This window comes from Oncorhynchus nerka, linkage group LG27 (genome assembly GCF_034236695.1).
Source record: "Oncorhynchus nerka isolate Pitt River linkage group LG27, Oner_Uvic_2.0, whole genome shotgun sequence".
Classification (NCBI taxonomy): domain Eukaryota; kingdom Metazoa; phylum Chordata; class Actinopteri; order Salmoniformes; family Salmonidae; genus Oncorhynchus; species Oncorhynchus nerka.
This window is the reverse complement of record NC_088422.1, coordinates 26851925-26870722: the sequence shown is the minus strand read 5'-3', so window position 1 is coordinate 26870722 and position 18798 is coordinate 26851925. Positions and strand designations below refer to the sequence as shown.

Genomic DNA, 18798 nt, shown 5'->3' with positions numbered 1-18798 from the left:
CTCTCTGCCCCCTGTTCACTCTGCCAGGATACACTGCCTTTCTTTAATACACTGTCTCTCTGCCCAGTGTTCACTCTGCCAGAATACACTGTCTCTCTACCCCCTGTTCACTCTGCCAGAATACACTGTCTCTCTACCCCCTGTTCACTCTGCCAGGATACACAGTCTCTCTGCCCCCTGTTCACTCTGCCAGGATACACTGTCTCTCTACCCCCTGTTCACTCTGCCAGGATACACAGTCTCTCTGCCCCCTGTTCACTCTGCCAGAATACACTGTCTCTCTGCCCCCTGTTCACTCTGCCAGGATACACTGCCTTTCTTTAATACACTGTCTCTCTGCCCAGTGTTCACTCTGCCAGAATACACTGTCTCTCTACCCCCTGTTCACTCTGCCAGAATACACTGTCTCTCTACCCCCTGTTCACTCTGCCAGGATACACAGTCTCTCTGCCCCCTGTTCACTCTGCCAGAATACACAGTCTCTCTGCCCCCTGTTCACTCTGCCAGGACACACAGGCTCTCTACCCCCTGTTCACTCTGCCAGAATACACTGTCTCTCTACCCCTGTTCACTGTGCCAGGATACACTGTCTCTCTGCCCCTGTTCACTCTGCCAGAATACACTGTCTCTCTACCCCTGTTCACTCTGCCAGAATACACAGTCTATCTGCCCCTGTTCACTCTGCCAGGATACACTGTCTCTCTGCCCCTGTTCACTCTGCCAGAATACATAGTCTCTCTGCCCCCTGTTCACTCTGCCAGAATACACTGTCTCTCTACCCCTTGTTCACTCTGCCAGGATACACTGTCTCTCTGCCCCTGTTCACTCTGCCAGAATACACTGTCTCTCTGCCCCTGTTCACTCTGCCAGAATACACTGTCTCTCTGCCCCCTGTTCACTCTGCCAGAATACACTGTCTCTCTACCCCCTGTTCACTCTGCCAGGATACACTGTCTCTCTGCCCCTGTTCACTCTGCCAGAATACACTGTCTCTCTGCCCCTGTTCACCCTGCCAGAATACATAGTCTCTCTGCCCCTGTTCACTCTGCCAGGATACACTGTCTCTCTACCCCCTGTTCACTCTGCCAGGATACACAGTCTCTCTGCCCCCTGTTCACTCTGCCAGAATACACTGTCTCTCTGCCCCCTGTTCACTCTGCCAGGATACACTGCCTTTCTTTAATACACTGTCTCTCTGCCCAGTGTTCACTCTGCCAGAATACACTGTCTCTCTACCCCCTGTTCACTCTGCCAGAATACACTGTCTCTCTACCCCCTGTTCACTCTGCCAGAATACACTGTCTCTCTGCCCCCTGTTCACTCTGCCAGAATACACTGTCTCTCTACCCCCTGTTCACTCTGCCAGGATACACAGTCTCTCTGCCCCCTGTTCACTCTGCCAGAATACACAGTCTCTCTGCCCCCTGTTCACTCTGCCAGGATACACAGGCTCTCTACCCCCTGTTCACTCTGCCAGAATACACTGTCTCTCTACCCCTGTTCACTGTGCCAGGATACACTGTCTCTCTGCCCCTGTTCACTCTGCCAGAATACACTGTCTCTCTACCCCTGTTCACTCTGCCAGAATGCCAGAATACACAGTCTATCTGCCCCTGTTCACTCTGTCAGGATACACTGTCTCTCTGCCCCTGTTCACTCTGCCAGAATACACAGTCTCTCTGCCCCCTGTTCACTCTGCCAGGATACACAGGCTCTCTACCCCCTGTTCACTCTGCCAGAATACACTGTCTCTCTACCCCCTGTTCACTCTGCCAGGATACACAGTCTCTCTGCCCCTGTTCACTCTGCCAGAATACACTGTCTCTCTGCCCCCTGTTCACTCTGCCAGGATACACTGCCTTTCTTTAATACACTGTCTCTCTGCCCAGTGTTCACTCTGCCAGAATACACTGTCTCTCTACCCCTGTTCACTCTGCCAGAATACACTGTCTCTCTACCCCTGTTCACTCTGCCAGGACACACAGGCTCTCTACCCCCTGTTCACTCTGCCAGAATACACTGTCTCTCTACCCCCTGTTCACTGTGCCAGGATACACTGTCTCTCTACCATGTGTTCACTCTACCAGAATACACTGTCTCTCTACCATGTCTTCACTCTGCCAGAATACACTTTCTCTCTACCCCCTGTTCACTCTGCCAGGATACACTGTCTCTGTGCCCCTGTTCACTCTGCTAGAATACACTGTCTCTCTGCCCCTTGTTCACTCTGCCAGGATACACTGCCTCTCTGCCCCATGTTCACTCTGCCAGAATACACTTTCTCTCTACCCCCTGTTCAATCTGCCAGGATACACTGCCTCTCTTTAATATACTGTCTCTCTGCCCCCTGTTCACTCTGCCAGAATACACTGTCTCTCTACCATGTGTTCACTCTGCAAGAATACACTTTCTCTCTACCCCCTGTTCACTCTGCCAGGATACACTGTCTCTCTACCCTGTGTTCACTCTGCCAGGATACACTGTCTCTCTACCCCCTGTTCACTCTACCAGAATACACTGTCTCTCTACCATGTGTTCACTCTACCAGAATACACTGTCTCTCTACCATGTCTTCACTCTGCCAGAATACACTTTCTCTCTACCCCCTGTTCACTCTGCCAGGATACACTGTCTCTCTGCCCCTGTTCACTCTGCTAGAATACACTGTCTCTCTGCCCCTTGTTCACTCTGCCAGGATACACTGCCTCTCTGCCCCATGTTCACTCTGCCAGAATACACTTTCTCTCTACCCCCTGTTCAATCTGCCAGGATACACTGCCTCTCTTTAATATACTGTCTCTCTGCCCCCTGTTCACTCTGCCAGAATACACTGTCTCTCTACCCCCTGTTCACTCTGCCAGGATACACAGTCTCTCTGCCCCCTGTTCACTCTGCCAGGATACACAGTCTCTCTACCCCTGTTCACTCTGCCAGAATACACTGTCTCTCTACCCCCTGTTCACTCTGCCAGGATACACAGTCTCTCTGCCCCCTGTTCACTCTGCCAGAATACACAGTCTCTCTGCCCCCTGTTCACTCTGCCAGGATACACAGGCTCTCTACCCCCTGTTCACTCTGCCAGAATACACTGTCTCTCTACCCCCTGTTCACTGTGCCAGGATACACTGTCTCTCTGCCCCTGTTCACTGTGCCAGAATACACTGTCTCTCTACCCCCTGTTCACTCTGCCAGAATGCCAGAATACACAGTCTATCTGCCCCTGTTCACTCTGCCAGGATACACTGTCTCTCTGCCCCTGTTCACCCTGCCAGAATACATAGTCTCTCTGCCCCCTGTTCACTCTGCCAGGATACACTGTCTCTCTACCCCCTGTTCACTCTGCCAGGATACACAGTCTCTCTGCCCCCTGTTCACTCTGCCAGAATACACTGTCTCTCTGCCCCCTGTTCACTCTGCCAGGATACACTGCCTTTCTTTAATACACTGTCTCTCTGCCCAGTGTTCACTCTGCCAGAATACACTGTCTCTCTACCCCCTGTTCACTCTGCCAGAATACACTGTCTCTCTACCCCCTGTTCACTCTGCCAGGATACACAGTCTCTCTGCCCCCTGTTCACTCTGCCAGAATACACAGTCTCTCTGCCCCCTGTTCACTCTGCCAGGACACACAGGCTCTCTACCCCCTGTTCACTCTGCCAGAATACACTGTCTCTCTACCCCCTGTTCACTGTGCCAGGATACACTGTCTCTCTGCCCCTGTTCACTCTGCCAGAATACACTGTCTCTCTACCCCCTGTTCACTCTGCCAGAATACACAGTCTATCTGCCCCTGTTCACTCTGCCAGGATACACTGTCTCTCTGCCCCTGTTCACTCTGCCAGAATACATAGTCTCTCTGCCCCCTGTTCACTCTGCCAGAATACACTGTCTCTCTACCCCTTGTTCACTCTGCCAGGATACACTGTCTCTCTGCCCCTGTTCACTCTGCCAGAATACACTGTCTCTCTGCCCCTGTTCACTCTGCCAGAATACACTGTCTCTCTGCCCCCTGTTCACTCTGCCAGAATACACTGTCTCTCTACCCCCTGTTCACTCTGCCAGGATACACTGTCTCTCTGCCCCTGTTCACTCTGCCAGAATACACTGTCTCTCTGCCCCTGTTCACCCTGCCAGAATACATAGTCTCTCTGCCCCCTGTTCACTCTGCCAGGATACACTGTCTCTCTACCCCCTGTTCACTCTGCCAGGATACACAGTCTCTCTGCCCCCTGTTCACTCTGCCAGAATACACTGTCTCTCTGCCCCCTGTTCACTCTGCCAGGATACACTGCCTTTCTTTAATACACTGTCTCTCTGCCCAGTGTTCACTCTGCCAGAATACACTGTCTCTCTACCCCCTGTTCACTCTGCCAGAATACACTGTCTCTCTACCCCCTGTTCACTCTGCCAGAATACACTGTCTCTCTGCCCCCTGTTCACTCTGCCAGAATACACTGTCTCTCTACCCCCTGTTCACTCTGCCAGGATACACAGTCTCTCTGCCCCCTGTTCACTCTGCCAGAATACACAGTCTCTCTGCCCCCTGTTCACTCTGCCAGGATACACAGGCTCTCTACCCCCTGTTCACTCTGCCAGGATACACTGTCTCTCTACCCCCTGTTCACTGTGCCAGGATACACTGTCTCTCTGCCCCTGTTCACTCTGCCAGAATACACTGTCTCTCTACCCCCTGTTCACTCTGCCAGAATGCCAGAATACACAGTCTATCTGCCCCTGTTCACTCTGTCAGGATACACTGTCTCTCTGCCCCTGTTCACTCTGCCAGGATACACAGTCTCTCTGCCCCCTGTTCACTCTGCCAGAATACACAGTCTCTCTGCCCCCTGTTCACTCTGCCAGGATACACAGGCTCTCTACCCCCTGTTCACTCTGCCAGAATACACTGTCTCTCTACCCCCTGTTCACTCTGCCAGGATACACAGTCTCTCTGCCCCCTGTTCACTCTGCCAGAATACACTGTCTCTCTGCCCCCTGTTCACTCTGCCAGGATACACTGCCTTTCTTTAATACACTGTCTCTCTGCCCAGTGTTCACTCTGCCAGAATACACTGTCTCTCTACCCCCTGTTCACTCTGCCAGAATACACTGTCTCTCTACCCCCTGTTCACTCTGCCAGGATACACAGTCTCTCTGCCCCCTGTTCACTCTGCCAGAATACACAGTCTCTCTGCCCCCTGTTCACTCTGCCAGGACACACAGGCTCTCTACCCCCTGTTCACTCTGCCAGAATACACTGTCTCTCTACCCCCTGTTCACTGTGCCAGGATACACTGTCTCTCTGCCCCTGTTCACTCTGCCAGAATACACTGTCTCTCTACCCCCTGTTCACTCTGCCAGAATGCCAGAATACACAGTCTATCTGCCCCTGTTCACTCTGCCAGGATACACTGTCTCTCTGCCCCTGTTCACTCTGCCAGAATACATAGTCTCTCTGCCCCCTGTTCACTCTGCCAGAATACACTGTCTCTCTACCCCTTGTTCACTCTGCCAGGATACACTGTCTCTCTGCCCCTGTTCACTCTGCCAGGATACACTGTCTCTCTGCCCCTGTTCACTCTGCCAGAATACACTGTCTCTCTGCCCCTGTTCACTCTGCCAGAATACACTGTCTCTCTGCCCCTGTTCACTCTGCCAGAATACACTGTCTCTCTGCCCCCTGTTCACTCTGCCAGAATACACTGTCTCTCTACCCCCTGTTCACTCTGCCAGGATACACTGTCTCTCTGCCCCTGTTCACTCTGCCAGAATACACTGTCTCTCTGCCCCTGTTCACCCTGCCAGAATACATAGTCTCTCTGCCCCCTGTTCACTCTGCCAGGATACACTGTCTCTCTACCCCCTGTTCACTCTGCCAGGATACACAGTCTCTCTGCCCCCTGTTCACTCTGCCAGAATACACTGTCTCTCTGCCCCCTGTTCACTCTGCCAGAATACACTGTCTCTCTACCCCCTGTTCACTCTGCCAGAATACACTGTCTCTCTACCCCCTGTTCACTCTGCCAGAATACACTGTCTCTCTGCCCCCTGTTCACTCTGCCAGAATACACTGTCTCTCTACCCCCTGTTCACTCTGCCAGGATACACAGTCTCTCTGCCCCCTGTTCACTCTGCCAGAATACACAGTCTCTCTGCCCCCTGTTCACTCTGCCAGGATACACAGGCTCTCTACCCCCTGTTCACTCTGCCAGAATACACTGTCTCTCTACCCCCTGTTCACTGTGCCAGGATACACTGTCTCTCTGCCCCTGTTCACTCTGCCAGAATACACTGTCTCTCTACCCCCTGTTCACTCTGCCAGAATGCCAGAATACACAGTCTATCTGCCCCTGTTCACTCTGTCAGGATACACTGTCTCTCTGCCCCTGTTCACTCTGCCAGGATACACAGTCTCTCTGCCCCCTGTTCACTCTGCCAGAATACACAGTCTCTCTGCCCCCTGTTCACTCTGCCAGGATACACAGGCTCTCTACCCCCTGTTCACTCTGCCAGAATACACTGTCTCTCTACCCCCTGTTCACTCTGCCAGGATACACAGTCTCTCTGCCCCCTGTTCACTCTGCCAGAATACACTGTCTCTCTGCCCCTGTTCACTCTGCCAGGATACACTACCTTTCTTTAATACACTGTCTCTCTGCCCAGTGTTCACTCTGCCAGAATACACTGTCTCTCTACCCCCTGTTCACTCTGCCAGAATACACTGTCTCTCTACCCCCTGTTCACTCTGCCAGGATACACAGTCTCTCTGCCCCCTGTTCACTCTGCCAGAATACACAGTCTCTCTGCCCCCTGTTCACTCTGCCAGGACACACAGGCTCTCTACCCCCTGTTCACTCTGCCAGAATACACTGTCTCTCTACCCCCTGTTCACTGTGCCAGGATACACTGTCTCTCTGCCCCTGTTCACTCTGCCAGAATACACTGTCTCTCTACCCCCTGTTCACTCTGCCAGAATGCCAGAATACACAGTCTATCTGCCCCTGTTCACTCTGCCAGGATACACTGTCTCTCTGCCCCTGTTCACTCTGCCAGAATACATAGTCTCTCTGCCCCCTGTTCACTCTGCCAGAATACACTGTCTCTCTACCCCTTGTTCACTCTGCCAGGATACACTGTCTCTCTGCCCCTGTTCACTCTGCCAGAATACACTGTCTCTCTGCCCCTGTTCACTCTGCCAGAATACACTGTCTCTCTGCCCCCTGTTCACTCTGCCAGAATACACTGTCTCTCTACCCCCTGTTCACTCTGCCAGGATACACTGTCTCTCTGCCCCTGTTCACTCTGCCAGAATACACTGTCTCTCTGCCCCTGTTCACCCTGCCAGAATACATAGTCTCTCTGCCCCCTGTTCACTCTGCCAGGATACACTGTCTCTCTACCCCCTGTTCACTCTGCCAGGATACACAGTCTCTCTGCCCCCTGTTCACTCTGCCAGAATACACTGTCTCTCTGCCCCCTGTTCACTCTGCCAGGATACACTGCCTTTCTTTAATACACTGTCTCTCTGCCCAGTGTTCACTCTGCCAGAATACACTGTCTCTCTACCCCCTGTTCACTCTGCCAGAATACACTGTCTCTCTGCCCCTGTTCACTCTGCCAGAATACACTGTCTCTCTGCCCCCTGTTCACTCTGCCAGAATACACTGTCTCTCTACCCCCTGTTCACTCTGCCAGGATACACTGTCTCTCTGCCCCTGTTCACTCTGCCAGGATACACTGTCTCTCTGCCCCTGTTCACTCTGCCAGAATACACTGTCTCTCTGCCCCCTGTTCACTCTGCCGGAATACACTGTCTCTCTACCCCCTGTTCACTCTGCCAGGATACACTTTCTCTCTACCCCCTGTTCACTCTGCCAGAATACACTGTCTCTGCCAGAATACACTATCTCTCTACCCCCTGTTCACTCTGCCAGAATACACTGTCTCTCTACCATGTGTTAACTCTACCAGAATACACTGTCTCTCTACCATGTGTTCACTCTGCCAGAATACACTTTCTCTCTACCCCCTGTTCACTCTGCCAGAATACACTGTCTCTGCCAGAATATACTGTCTCTCTACCATGTGTTCACTCTACCAGAATACACTGTCTCTCTACCATGTGTTCACTCTGCCAGAATACACTGTCTCTCTACCATGTGTTCCCTCTACCAGAATACACTTTCTCTCTACCCTGTGTTCACTCTGCCAGGATACACTTTCTCTCTACCCTGTGTTCACTCTGCCAGGATACACTGTCTCTCTACCCCCTGTTCACTCTACCAGAATACACCGTCTCTCTACCATGTGTTCACTCTACCAGAATACACTTTCTCTCTACCCCCTGTTCACTCTGCCAGGATACACTGTCTCTCTACCCTGTGTTCACTCTGCCAGGATACACTGTCTCTCTACCCCCTGTTCACTCTACCAGAATACACTGTCTCTCTACCATGTGTTCACTCTACCAGAATACACTGTCTCTCTACCATGTGTTCACTCTACCAGAATACACTGTCTCTCTACCATGTGTTCACTCTGCCAGAATACACTTTCTCTCTACCCTGTGTTCACTCTGCCAGGATACACTGTCTCTCTACCCCCTGTTCACTCTGCCAGGATACACTGTCTCTCTACCCCCTGTTCACTCTGCCAGGATACACTGTCTCTCTACCCCCTGTTTACTCTGCCAGGATACACTGTCTCTCTACCCCCTGTTCACTGTGCCAGGATACACTGTCTCTCTGCCCCTGTTCACTCTGCCAGAATACACTGTCTCTCTACCCCCTGTTCACTCTGCCAGAATACACAGTCTATCTGCCCCTGTTCACTCTGCCAGGATACACTGTCTCTCTGCCCCTGTTCACTCTGCCAGAATACATAGTCTCTCTGCCCCCTGTTCACTCTGCCAGAATACACTGTCTCTCTACCCCTTGTTCACTCTGCCAGGATACACTGTCTCTCTGCCCCTGTTCACTCTGCCAGAATACACTGTCTCTCTGCCCCTGTTCACTCTGCCAGAATACACTGTCTCTCTGCCCCCTGTTCACTCTGCCAGAATACACTGTCTCTCTACCCCCTGTTCACTCTGCCAGGATACACTGTCTCTCTGCCCCTGTTCACTCTGCCAGAATACACTGTCTCTCTGCCCCTGTTCACCCTGCCAGAATACATAGTCTCTCTGCCCCCTGTTCACTCTGCCAGGATACACTGTCTCTCTACCCCCTGTTCACTCTGCCAGGATACACAGTCTCTCTGCCCCCTGTTCACTCTGCCAGAATACACTGTCTCTCTGCCCCTGTTCACTCTGCCAGAATACACTGTCTCTCTGCCCCTGTTCACTCTGCCAGGATACACTGTCTCTCTGCCCCTGTTCACTCTGCCAGAATACATAGTCTCTCTGCCCCCTGTTCACTCTGCCAGGATACACTGTCTCTCTACCCCCTGTTCACTCTGCCAGGATACACAGTCTCTCTGCCCCCTGTTCACTCTGCCAGAATACACTGTCTCTCTGCCCTCTGTTCACTCTGCCAGGATACACTGCCTTTCTTTAATACACTGTCTCTCTGCCCCGTGTTCACTCTGCCAGAATACACTGTCTCTCTACCCCCTGTTCACTCTGCCAGAATACACTGCCTCTCTTTAATACACTATCTCCACCCCAACCTACCTGCAAAATGACCCCCTCTCTCTCTGTTCCTATACAAACCCTGACAGATTCCCCACTTGACTGAAGCTAAGCCTGCTGACCTCTGTTTTTCTCCCCTGTCCACCAGAAACTGCTGGGGAACTCTCTGCTGAAGCTGGAGGGTGATGACAGACTTGACATCAACTGTACTCTCCCCCTCACAGACCAGGTAATATAATGCAAGCATATATTGGGCAACAGCCAACCAGCCATTGAGTGTTATGGGTAGATTCATTTTTTCCCTGTGTTGTTAACACACAGTACCAGTCAAAAGTCTGGACACACCTAGTCATTCCAGGATTTTTCTTTATTTTTAATGCTTTCTACACTGGAGAATAATAGTGAAGACATCAAAACTATGAAATAACATATGGAATCATGTAGTAACCAGGTTTGTAGGCCTCCTTGCTCGCACACGCTTTTTCAGTTCTGCCCACAAAATTTCTATAGGATTGAGGTCAGGGCTTTGTGATGGCCACTCCAATATCTTGACTTTGTTGTCATTAAGCCATTTTGCCACAACTTTGAAAGTATGCTTGGGGTCATTGTCCATAACACCCATTTGCGACCAAGCTTTAACTTCCTGACTGATGTCATGAGATATTGCTTCAATATATTCACTTAATTTTCCTTTCTAATGATGCCATCTATTTTGTGAAGTGCCCCAGTCCCTCCTGCAGCAAAGCACCCCCACAACATGATGCTGCCAACCCCGTGCTTCACGGTTGGGATGGTGTTCTTCGGCTTGCAAGCCTCCCCCTTTTTCCTCCAAACATAACGATGGTCATGTTCTGAGATTGATTTGTACTTTTCTCACCAAAGTACGTTCATCTCTAGGAGACAGAACACGTCTCCTTCCTGAGTTATATGATGGCTGCGTGGTCCCATGGTGTTTATACTTGCGTTCTATTGTTTGTACAGATGAACGTGGTACTTTCAGGTTTTTGGAAATTGCTCCCAAGGATGAACCAGACTTGTGGAGGTCTACAATTTATTTCTGAGGTCTTGGCTGATTTCTTTTGATTTTCCCATGATGTCAAGCAAAGAGGCACTTGAGTTTGAAGGTAGGCCTTGAAATACTGTAGCTGTCATAAAGGCAGAGAGTGGCTACTTTGAAGAATTTGTTTAACACTTTTTTAGTTACTACATAATTCCAATGTAAAAATCAGTAAAAATAAAGAAAAACCCTGGAATGAGTCGGTGTGTCCAAACTGGTACTGTATATGCACTTCATGTAGTGCCACAGTGTACAATACACTCTCAGTGGTGTGAGTCTGGCCTCTCCCCTCCCACAGATAGTGTTAGTGGGTTCTGAGGAGGGTCTGTACGCCCTGAATCTGATCAAGAACTCCCTGACCCACATCCCTGGCCTGGGCTCCGTCTTCCAGATCCACATCATGAAAGAACATGAAAAGCTGCTGATGATTGTTGGTGAGACAGCCGACTTGACTCCACCAGTGATAACAGCACATATACATAGTCTACTACTGTCTAATTTATTTGTCAGTCAGACTGAATTGAATAGAGGTGTCATGTCTGTGTTTGGCCTGTAGGGGATGAGAGGGCGCTATGTCTGGTGGAGATTAAAAAGGTGAAGGAGTCTCTGGCCCAGTCACACCTGCCTGCCCAGTCTGAACTGGAACCATTTATCTTTGAGACGGTCAAGGGCTGCCACCTCTTCTCTGCAGGCAGAGTAAGTCCACTGGTTTTCAATGGTTTGGGGACATTGTTTCAGTTGGTTATCCCTTGGCAGAAGAAATGTTTATCCCTTATGCTAGCTGTGTGGCTGATGTTGTGAATTTGTCTGTCTACAGATAGATAATGGGCCTTGTATCTGTGCTGCAATGCCGAACAAGATTACAATTCTGCGTTACAATGATAACCTCAACAAGTTCTGCATTCGCAAGGTGAGTATCACCTCAATGTGCACTACACACAAATAATCAGATGGAATGATAAACACATCATTTTCTGGTTACAGAGGACATTTAATTAACCCTCAAGACAGCTCACAGTGACTAGACATGTACCCCATTTATATTGAACTGTACCTGAAGAAAATCTGTTCCTCCTATCAGTTAATCAGTTGTATTCCCTCACTACTCCCCTAACGCCCTCTTTCCTCCACCCCTCTATCAGGAGATAGAGACTCTGGAGCCCTGCAGCTGCCTCCACCTGACCAACTACAGCATCATCATCGGCACCAACAAGTTCTATGAGGTTGAGATGAAGCAGTATGTTCTGGAGGGTTAGTGGGCTTTTTGGAGGTTTTTTTTGCTGTACAGTTTCTCTCAGTAAACCCACTGGAACTCATATGTACCAAGAAATGAAAGGTTGCCAATCCAAAAGTGCTACATGTAAATTAGCCACTCTACTGCACATTTTAAAGGTTGATGCCACAAAATCATTTCCATGACATTTCTTTATCTGTGACAGAAAGCGTGTTGTATTCTGTGTCGCCCCTGTAGAGTTCCTGGATAAGAAGGATGTGTCTCTGGCCTCGGCGGTGTTTGCTTCCTCCTGCCACAGCTTCCCCATCTCCATAATGCAGGTCACCAGCACTTTGCAGAAGGAGGAGTACCTGCTCTGCTTCCATGGTGAGATCTGCCTTGACATTTTGCAATTTAAATAAATGTATCTTAACATCTGTGATATTGTATTACCTGTTTTACTGTACATATTGGAAGAAATAGTGTGTTGTATTTCCCACACACAACCTATGTACTGTATATTGCCCACAGAATGATTGTAAAACATTCCAAGGTGCATTCTTCTACACCATTGTTCTGTCACAGAGTTTGGAGTGTTTGTAGACGCATATGGACGAAGGAGCCGCACCGAAGAGATCAAATGGAGTCGTCTGCCCCTGGCCTTCGGTGTGTATAGAAAAGCTTTGTCTTCATACAGTACATTTCTAACAAAGTGGTATACGTTGTGGTGGATTTGACGCAATATTGTCACGACGTGCTACGAATGTGTGTGCCATGCCTTTAGTAATGTAACCCTTTCCTCTCGCTCTTGCACAGCGTACAGAGAGCCCTACCTGTTTGTGACATATTTTAACTCTTTGGATGTGATCGAGGTTCAGGGACATGCTGCACTTGGGTAAAGGAAAACGACTGAAATATAAACTTACACAATAAGAACTTGATTATGACAAATGCATCAGTATCCATCTGAGTATGTAACCACAATCAATAAGACAAATTGAGAATAAGACATAGTACAATAATGTTCCCTGTCTGCTAATTGTTCTATTCATCCATTGTGTTAAATGGCAGACGTTATTGATTTATTTGTCCAGTAGGCCATTAAGCATGATGTTATTACTTCCTCTCAACTCACTGAATTGAATATTGGGTAGTGTATTTCCAGACTTAATCCTAACCCTGCCTCTCTATGTACCTGTGTGTAGCCCTCCAGTGCTAGCCCACCTGGACATCCCTAACCCCCGTTACCTGGGTCCAGCCATCTCTTCTGGGGCCATCTACCTGGCCTCCTCCTACCAGAACAAGCTGCGGGTCATCTGCTGCAAGGGCAACCTGGTCAGGGAGTCTGGGGAGTTGCAGAGGACCGGCTCCAGCCGTGGGTGAGCTCTCCCTGTTCTGTTCTAAACCTTTAGCTAATGGCCCTGTACCATCAACTACTTATATGGTGAAGGGTAGTACTTGCACATACAAGTAAACAAAGGAAAACACTGGGTTATAAGTTTAATGCTAAATGTTGGAAGGGTATACAGTGCCACCTGCTGTTTTGAGTTTTCATTGCTGATACTTAGAAAAGTTTGGCAGCCAAATATATTTTAGCCATTGTTTCAATTAAAGCCCAAATCTGTAGTCATGGTTCTATCGATCTGACTTTTGTCTCATTTGAGCTGAAACAACAGCCTATTTGTCTCCATACATTTGTCTTCTGCTCTGGCATCTACAGCAGCCCCAGTAAGAGAGGACCACCTACATACACAGAGCACATCTCCAAGCGTCTGGCCTCGGGTCCTAGCAGCCATGAGGGGCTTCACCGTGAGCCCAGCACACCACACCGCTTCCGGGAGGGCCGAACTGAGTTCCGGCGGGACAAGTCCCCGGCGCGCCCCCTGGACAGAGAGAAGTCCCCAGGCCCCAGACTGGACAGCCGCAGAGAGAGGTCCCCTGGGAGGTTTGACGATCGCCAACGTCTCCACTCCGGCTCTGACCGCCGCACACAGCTCACCCCTGTCAACAAGGTACACAGCCACACTAGGAAAATCTCAATTACATCGACTGCCCAATTTTTTGAAATGATCGATTGTAAAGCTGGCACACTCAATAGTACAGTACTACATATGAGTAGAGTTGATCTTCTGTGACCGAGTTTCTATGGCTATCTATCTCTGTATTTTAGGTGTGGGACCAGTCGTCTGTGTGAGTAACACAAGGAGAGGTTTAGGAGAGGAGCTGTGTGACCCGCTGTCCACTCTGCACATGGCTACACCATCTAAGGGTGACCAACCAGAAAACCCATCGCCTGTATATAGTGCAATCTGGATTCATTTGCCAACACACTATTGCACTGGGGAAATGTCCTTTGACAATCTTGTCCTTTCTGATATGTGTATTCATTGCTATGGTCCTATGGCAGATAGTTGTTCAACAGAGCAGCATTAGCAGGGAACCCCTGTGGATCTAATGGGTCGAGGATATAAACCTTTATAAGTACTAAAATCAAAGTTGTAAATATTGTTCCAGTTTTTATAGCGAAAAGGGAATAGTAGGCTGGTACAGCCAAGTCTATATTTTTTAAGGACGTGTTTCTAATGATGTTGCAGGGAGAGAAATCTCATCTCAAAATCTCATCTTCATCATCCCAGATGCAATACTGTAATTTTTGCTTTTCTCTGGACGGTCAATCATGCCAACATTTAATCACCCATGTACTGTACAAATAATATGGGTTCCGAGAAGGCAATACTCATGAGCTTTTCACTTTGAACTTCAAATTAAGGGCTCTAGTCAATCTGCATTGCAGAAATTCAGCTTTACAGCATGATTGAAATTTATAAGCAATGTTAGTGGTTTAGCGGAGACTGCATTCACGGTAAACGCTGCATGTCGGCTCAATCTGAAATTACCTTTACATTTCTATCATGGAATCTAACACTTCAGCTTTAAAGACTGAATAGAGCCCTAACTGTGCAGGATTCCAAATTCATTATTTCTACATGACCAGTCTTCTTTTTTATTAAATGGACTTTGATATCTAATTGCATATGATTGTTTAATAACAGTTAGTCTTACCATACTAATGGACAAAATACATGTTAAGTATATTTAATACAAGGAACACTTGTAGCCTAAGAAGAATAATACGCCTATAATCTTAGTCTTTGATTTGAACCAGCAGGCAGTGGAGCTGGCTGACCATTAGTCTGCTGCCTGCAGCTACTTATTATGGTGCAGTGAACTAACTATGAAGTCCAGTAATCTTCAGGGTTCGTCACTACTATCGCTTCTATTTCAATTGATAAAATATTACATTTGTCACATCAGAAGAGCATGAGTCATTTAGAGCAGCAGTTGCTTTTTTTTTTTAATTTTTGGTTTGTGTTTTTCTGTCATGTAGTCACATGAATTTGTATTCAATAAGTATACATTGTTGCAAGACAACTAAAGGTTTTTGTACATACATTAAAGATGATTGAGCTACCCTGGCAATGTGTCAAGATATGTACCATACATCTTACATATTTTCATTTTGCATGAGAAACTATTCCGGCTAGCAAATAACCAATGGAAATAGCCCACTTTATTTTCCTTTATTTCTACATCAATGTAATGCTCTTTAAAGTAAATTCAACAAAACAAAAATAAACATTCTAAACAAAAAGAGCACTTGTTGTTACAAGAAACTGCCATGTCCTGTTACAGGAAACAGCTACAAAGTCCTCTGCGACCGACGATACATGAGAAGGTTGAAAGTGCTTGTTAAAGATAACGGTAAAGGAGGAAAACAAATCAAAAGCACATTATTTATCCCTTTATTACACAGGAGGTTGGTGGCAACTTAATTGGGGAGGACAGGCTCATGGTAATAGCTGGAGTGGGAATAGTTTCAAATAGATTAAACACATGGTTTCCATGTATTTGATGCCATTCCATTTGCGCTGGTCGGGCCATTATTATGAGCCGTCTCTCAGCAGACTCCACTGCTTTGTTAAAGACCTGTATAAGAACTGCTTGGCACCAGTTTCCCTCTGACACACACGCTCGGAAACACTTGCATTTACACCGGATTCCTGGGCCATTGCAGGGATGCCTCCTATGGGGAACTACGTGATGGACAGCTTCTTAAATCACACGAGGGAAGAGAAATGAAAGCCAAAGAAGATCAAAATAACTCAAAAACCCAACTGGACAAAGTGTAAGGGCTCCTCCAGACAGACAATGTGTAAATCCAACCCCTCCACATACTCCCATCATCATATCCAGCTATGCCCCACAACAGCACCAAAATAAAAAACAGGCTCATCCCTCATGAGTCCTTCTGTGGGTGACATAATACTGAATAGAACAGACTCATTTTCAGCTTTATTGTTTGATGTATTTCTGTGGCAGTGTCTACTTTAACTGAAATGCTATGCAAAACAACTAATGTTGTTAGCCCTCAATGTCAAACCTCAGTTTGGGAAAGTATGACCAGAAAGACCCACATGGCTTTGAGATCTGAAGCTATGGACCACTTAGTCCAGCCATTGAAATGTACACAGTATAAGCTATTCAGGGGGTCATTGAAAGAGATCAACAGTCAAGAGTTTGGTCTAAGCCCTCAGATGGTTTTACAAGATGGCTGTCCAAACTATACATGGCTCTTTCACACAGTCTGCTGATCAGGTAGAGAGTTGTGAATAATAACAATTGCTGAAATCCCGCGATTCATTTGTGTCCTGCTAGTACGACAAGTGGCATTATTAATGATTGGCAGTCTTGAAGGATATAATTTGACATCGTATAGGGTTGTATTTGTACATTTAATTCTCATAAAACCCAAATCATTCATAACAAAAGGCCAATATTGATGGCGAACATCTGAAAAGCAAATATCAACTACTACAAGCACAGTGAGAATATCTGTGTGCATGTATGAGTGTGTGGAGCTCCTGTCTGTATGGTAGAGGTAGTGTGTACATGTACTGTATATGAGTGGGGTATGCGTGACCGTATGTGAGTGGGAGGTGGGGGTATAGTATTAGGTTGTTGTTTCTGACCACCATTCTGTCAGTGCATGGGAATCTCATCGATTTGGGCCATCTTTTCTCACGGCCCTTAAGATCCACTACTGATAAACACTGATTATCCTGTGGCAATGTAATTGTCTAAATTTGAGACAGCAATTCAAGAATACAACATCAATAAATAATGAAAACAGGTACTGATCGCAATAAAATGGAAAACCACTGCAGCATCAAAACAGGAACATGCCTCCTTAAAAAAATAAAGATTCCTGTTTCCAACAGGTTGAAATTCGTTTTTTTTCAGCAATCAGCAAAAGAAACAAATGTAAAGGTTTATGGTGACTAATTTGGTAAGCCACTATAAAAGGATTCTTCTATACATCGTTTCTTAAACGCTATATACTTATCTGAATATATTATTTATGTTACAAAAATGTATCTGAGAGGAGTTTATTGAAGAGAGATGAAATAAGTGACTTCTCAATTCAGCAGGAGAAAACCGAGCTAACCAGCTAAGAGAACACTGGATGTTCCACAGAGACACAGTACTATACATTTCATCCCCTTGTACTATCCAGCACTTCCTCGGTTTATATAGGACATGACGCAATGGTGGTTGAGGATGTTCAAAGGGAAAGATTGTGATGCATGTATGACTCAACTTCATATTTTAGGGCTGTTTCATTATGTTCAAGGAAGTTAGTTACTAAAGAAGCAGTCAGTGTTGGGTAATAATTCACCCATCCTGCAGATGAGGACACATTGGTAAATGAGTTCCTGTCATCACAGGAGGACACTGATACAGTAACATGACTAAAGCACATCCCTTAGTGACCCCATGACAACCATTACACCACTTCCTATTAAACTCTGGTTGTGATGGATTGAACGTGATGTCATGTTCAATCCATGACATCCTAATTTGAAGTGATGGGCAGAGTAAATTAATGCATTTCCATAGCCTCTCCTCAAGCTTATTTAGGTCTCTGAAAACAAGTGACAATGCCAAATTAAATTTATGCCGTGTTCAAAACAACTGGAAACTCGTAAAAAAACTAGTTCCGACTGGTAAAAATCTATGTGAACAGTCATCCAACTCGGAATTCCAACTTGGGCATTCAGGCCTCTTTCTAGAGCTCTGACTTTCCGACCTGACGATCACTGACATGATTGATCTGAGTTCCCAGTTGTTTTGAACGCGGCATTGGTTCAGAAGCGCTGTGATAATACCAGCTGTCAACATGATCTACACCGTCTACCATTAGTGTGTGGCACCTATTCACGCCAAGAGAGTTGCAAAATGGAACCAGCTATGAGAGGATTCATACTTTGATGCAATTCAAAAACTAACACTTGTTAGATCTCAGTAACTCCCAAATACCCTCCCTGCTTAGGGCAGAGTCCTAACTTCAGACACATAACTCAAGTTGAAATTCTGCCCAAGTTCATCCAGGTGTTCCCCAGAAGTCAATGGAAGGTCTTGCCAACACAGTCCAGCCCTATTCTGGACACTAGAAGTGGTTTCTGAAGCACTGGAGCTTCAGAAAAGTCCCTAGGGGATGGATGATGGTACCACTCCTGTAAGAGAACTATAAGTGGGTTTAAAAAAAAAAAACACAAGCCCCCAAGAAGACTTTGCAGCATCATTCGGAGATGACCCTCTCGTGCCCCCCCTGGACAGCGGGACCAGACAGGCTATCCTTGCTCTATCGCTGCCCCAGTCCTACACCACGTCGACAAACACTACCAGCAGTCCTCTGTGTGTTGTCACACACCCTTCCATCAATCGGTCCATTCATCCATTCCTGTGCATAACCACCATTCAAAGTGCTTAGCATCTAGCAAAAACACCTTGTTCACCTCCTCCACTACATCTGGCATTGCAGACCTATATACATGAACATCC

The 18798-nt window shown here is 47.5% G+C and overlaps 1 protein-coding gene across 2 annotated transcripts in view; it reads left to right on the top strand.

Moving 5' to 3' along the window:
- The window catches only part of LOC115111488 (citron rho-interacting kinase-like), a 78535-nt gene extending 61662 nt beyond the window's left edge, over nucleotides 1-16873 (top strand). For both annotated transcript variants that reach the window (XM_065011509.1, XM_065011508.1), the window contains exons 28-38: nucleotides 9774-9854; nucleotides 10981-11116; nucleotides 11239-11378; nucleotides 11500-11592; nucleotides 11825-11933; nucleotides 12154-12282; nucleotides 12481-12561; nucleotides 12712-12790; nucleotides 13101-13274; nucleotides 13616-13907; nucleotides 14066-16873. In XM_065011509.1, the coding sequence (XP_064867581.1) occupies nucleotides 9774-9854; nucleotides 10981-11116; nucleotides 11239-11378; nucleotides 11500-11592; nucleotides 11825-11933; nucleotides 12154-12282; nucleotides 12481-12561; nucleotides 12712-12790; nucleotides 13101-13274; nucleotides 13616-13907; nucleotides 14066-14089 (1338 nt within the window). In that variant the 3' untranslated portion in view covers nucleotides 14090-16873. The remainder of the gene's footprint in view (nucleotides 1-9773; nucleotides 9855-10980; nucleotides 11117-11238; nucleotides 11379-11499; nucleotides 11593-11824; nucleotides 11934-12153; nucleotides 12283-12480; nucleotides 12562-12711; nucleotides 12791-13100; nucleotides 13275-13615; nucleotides 13908-14065) is intronic.
- The last annotated feature ends 1925 nt before the right edge of the window (nucleotides 16874-18798 follow it).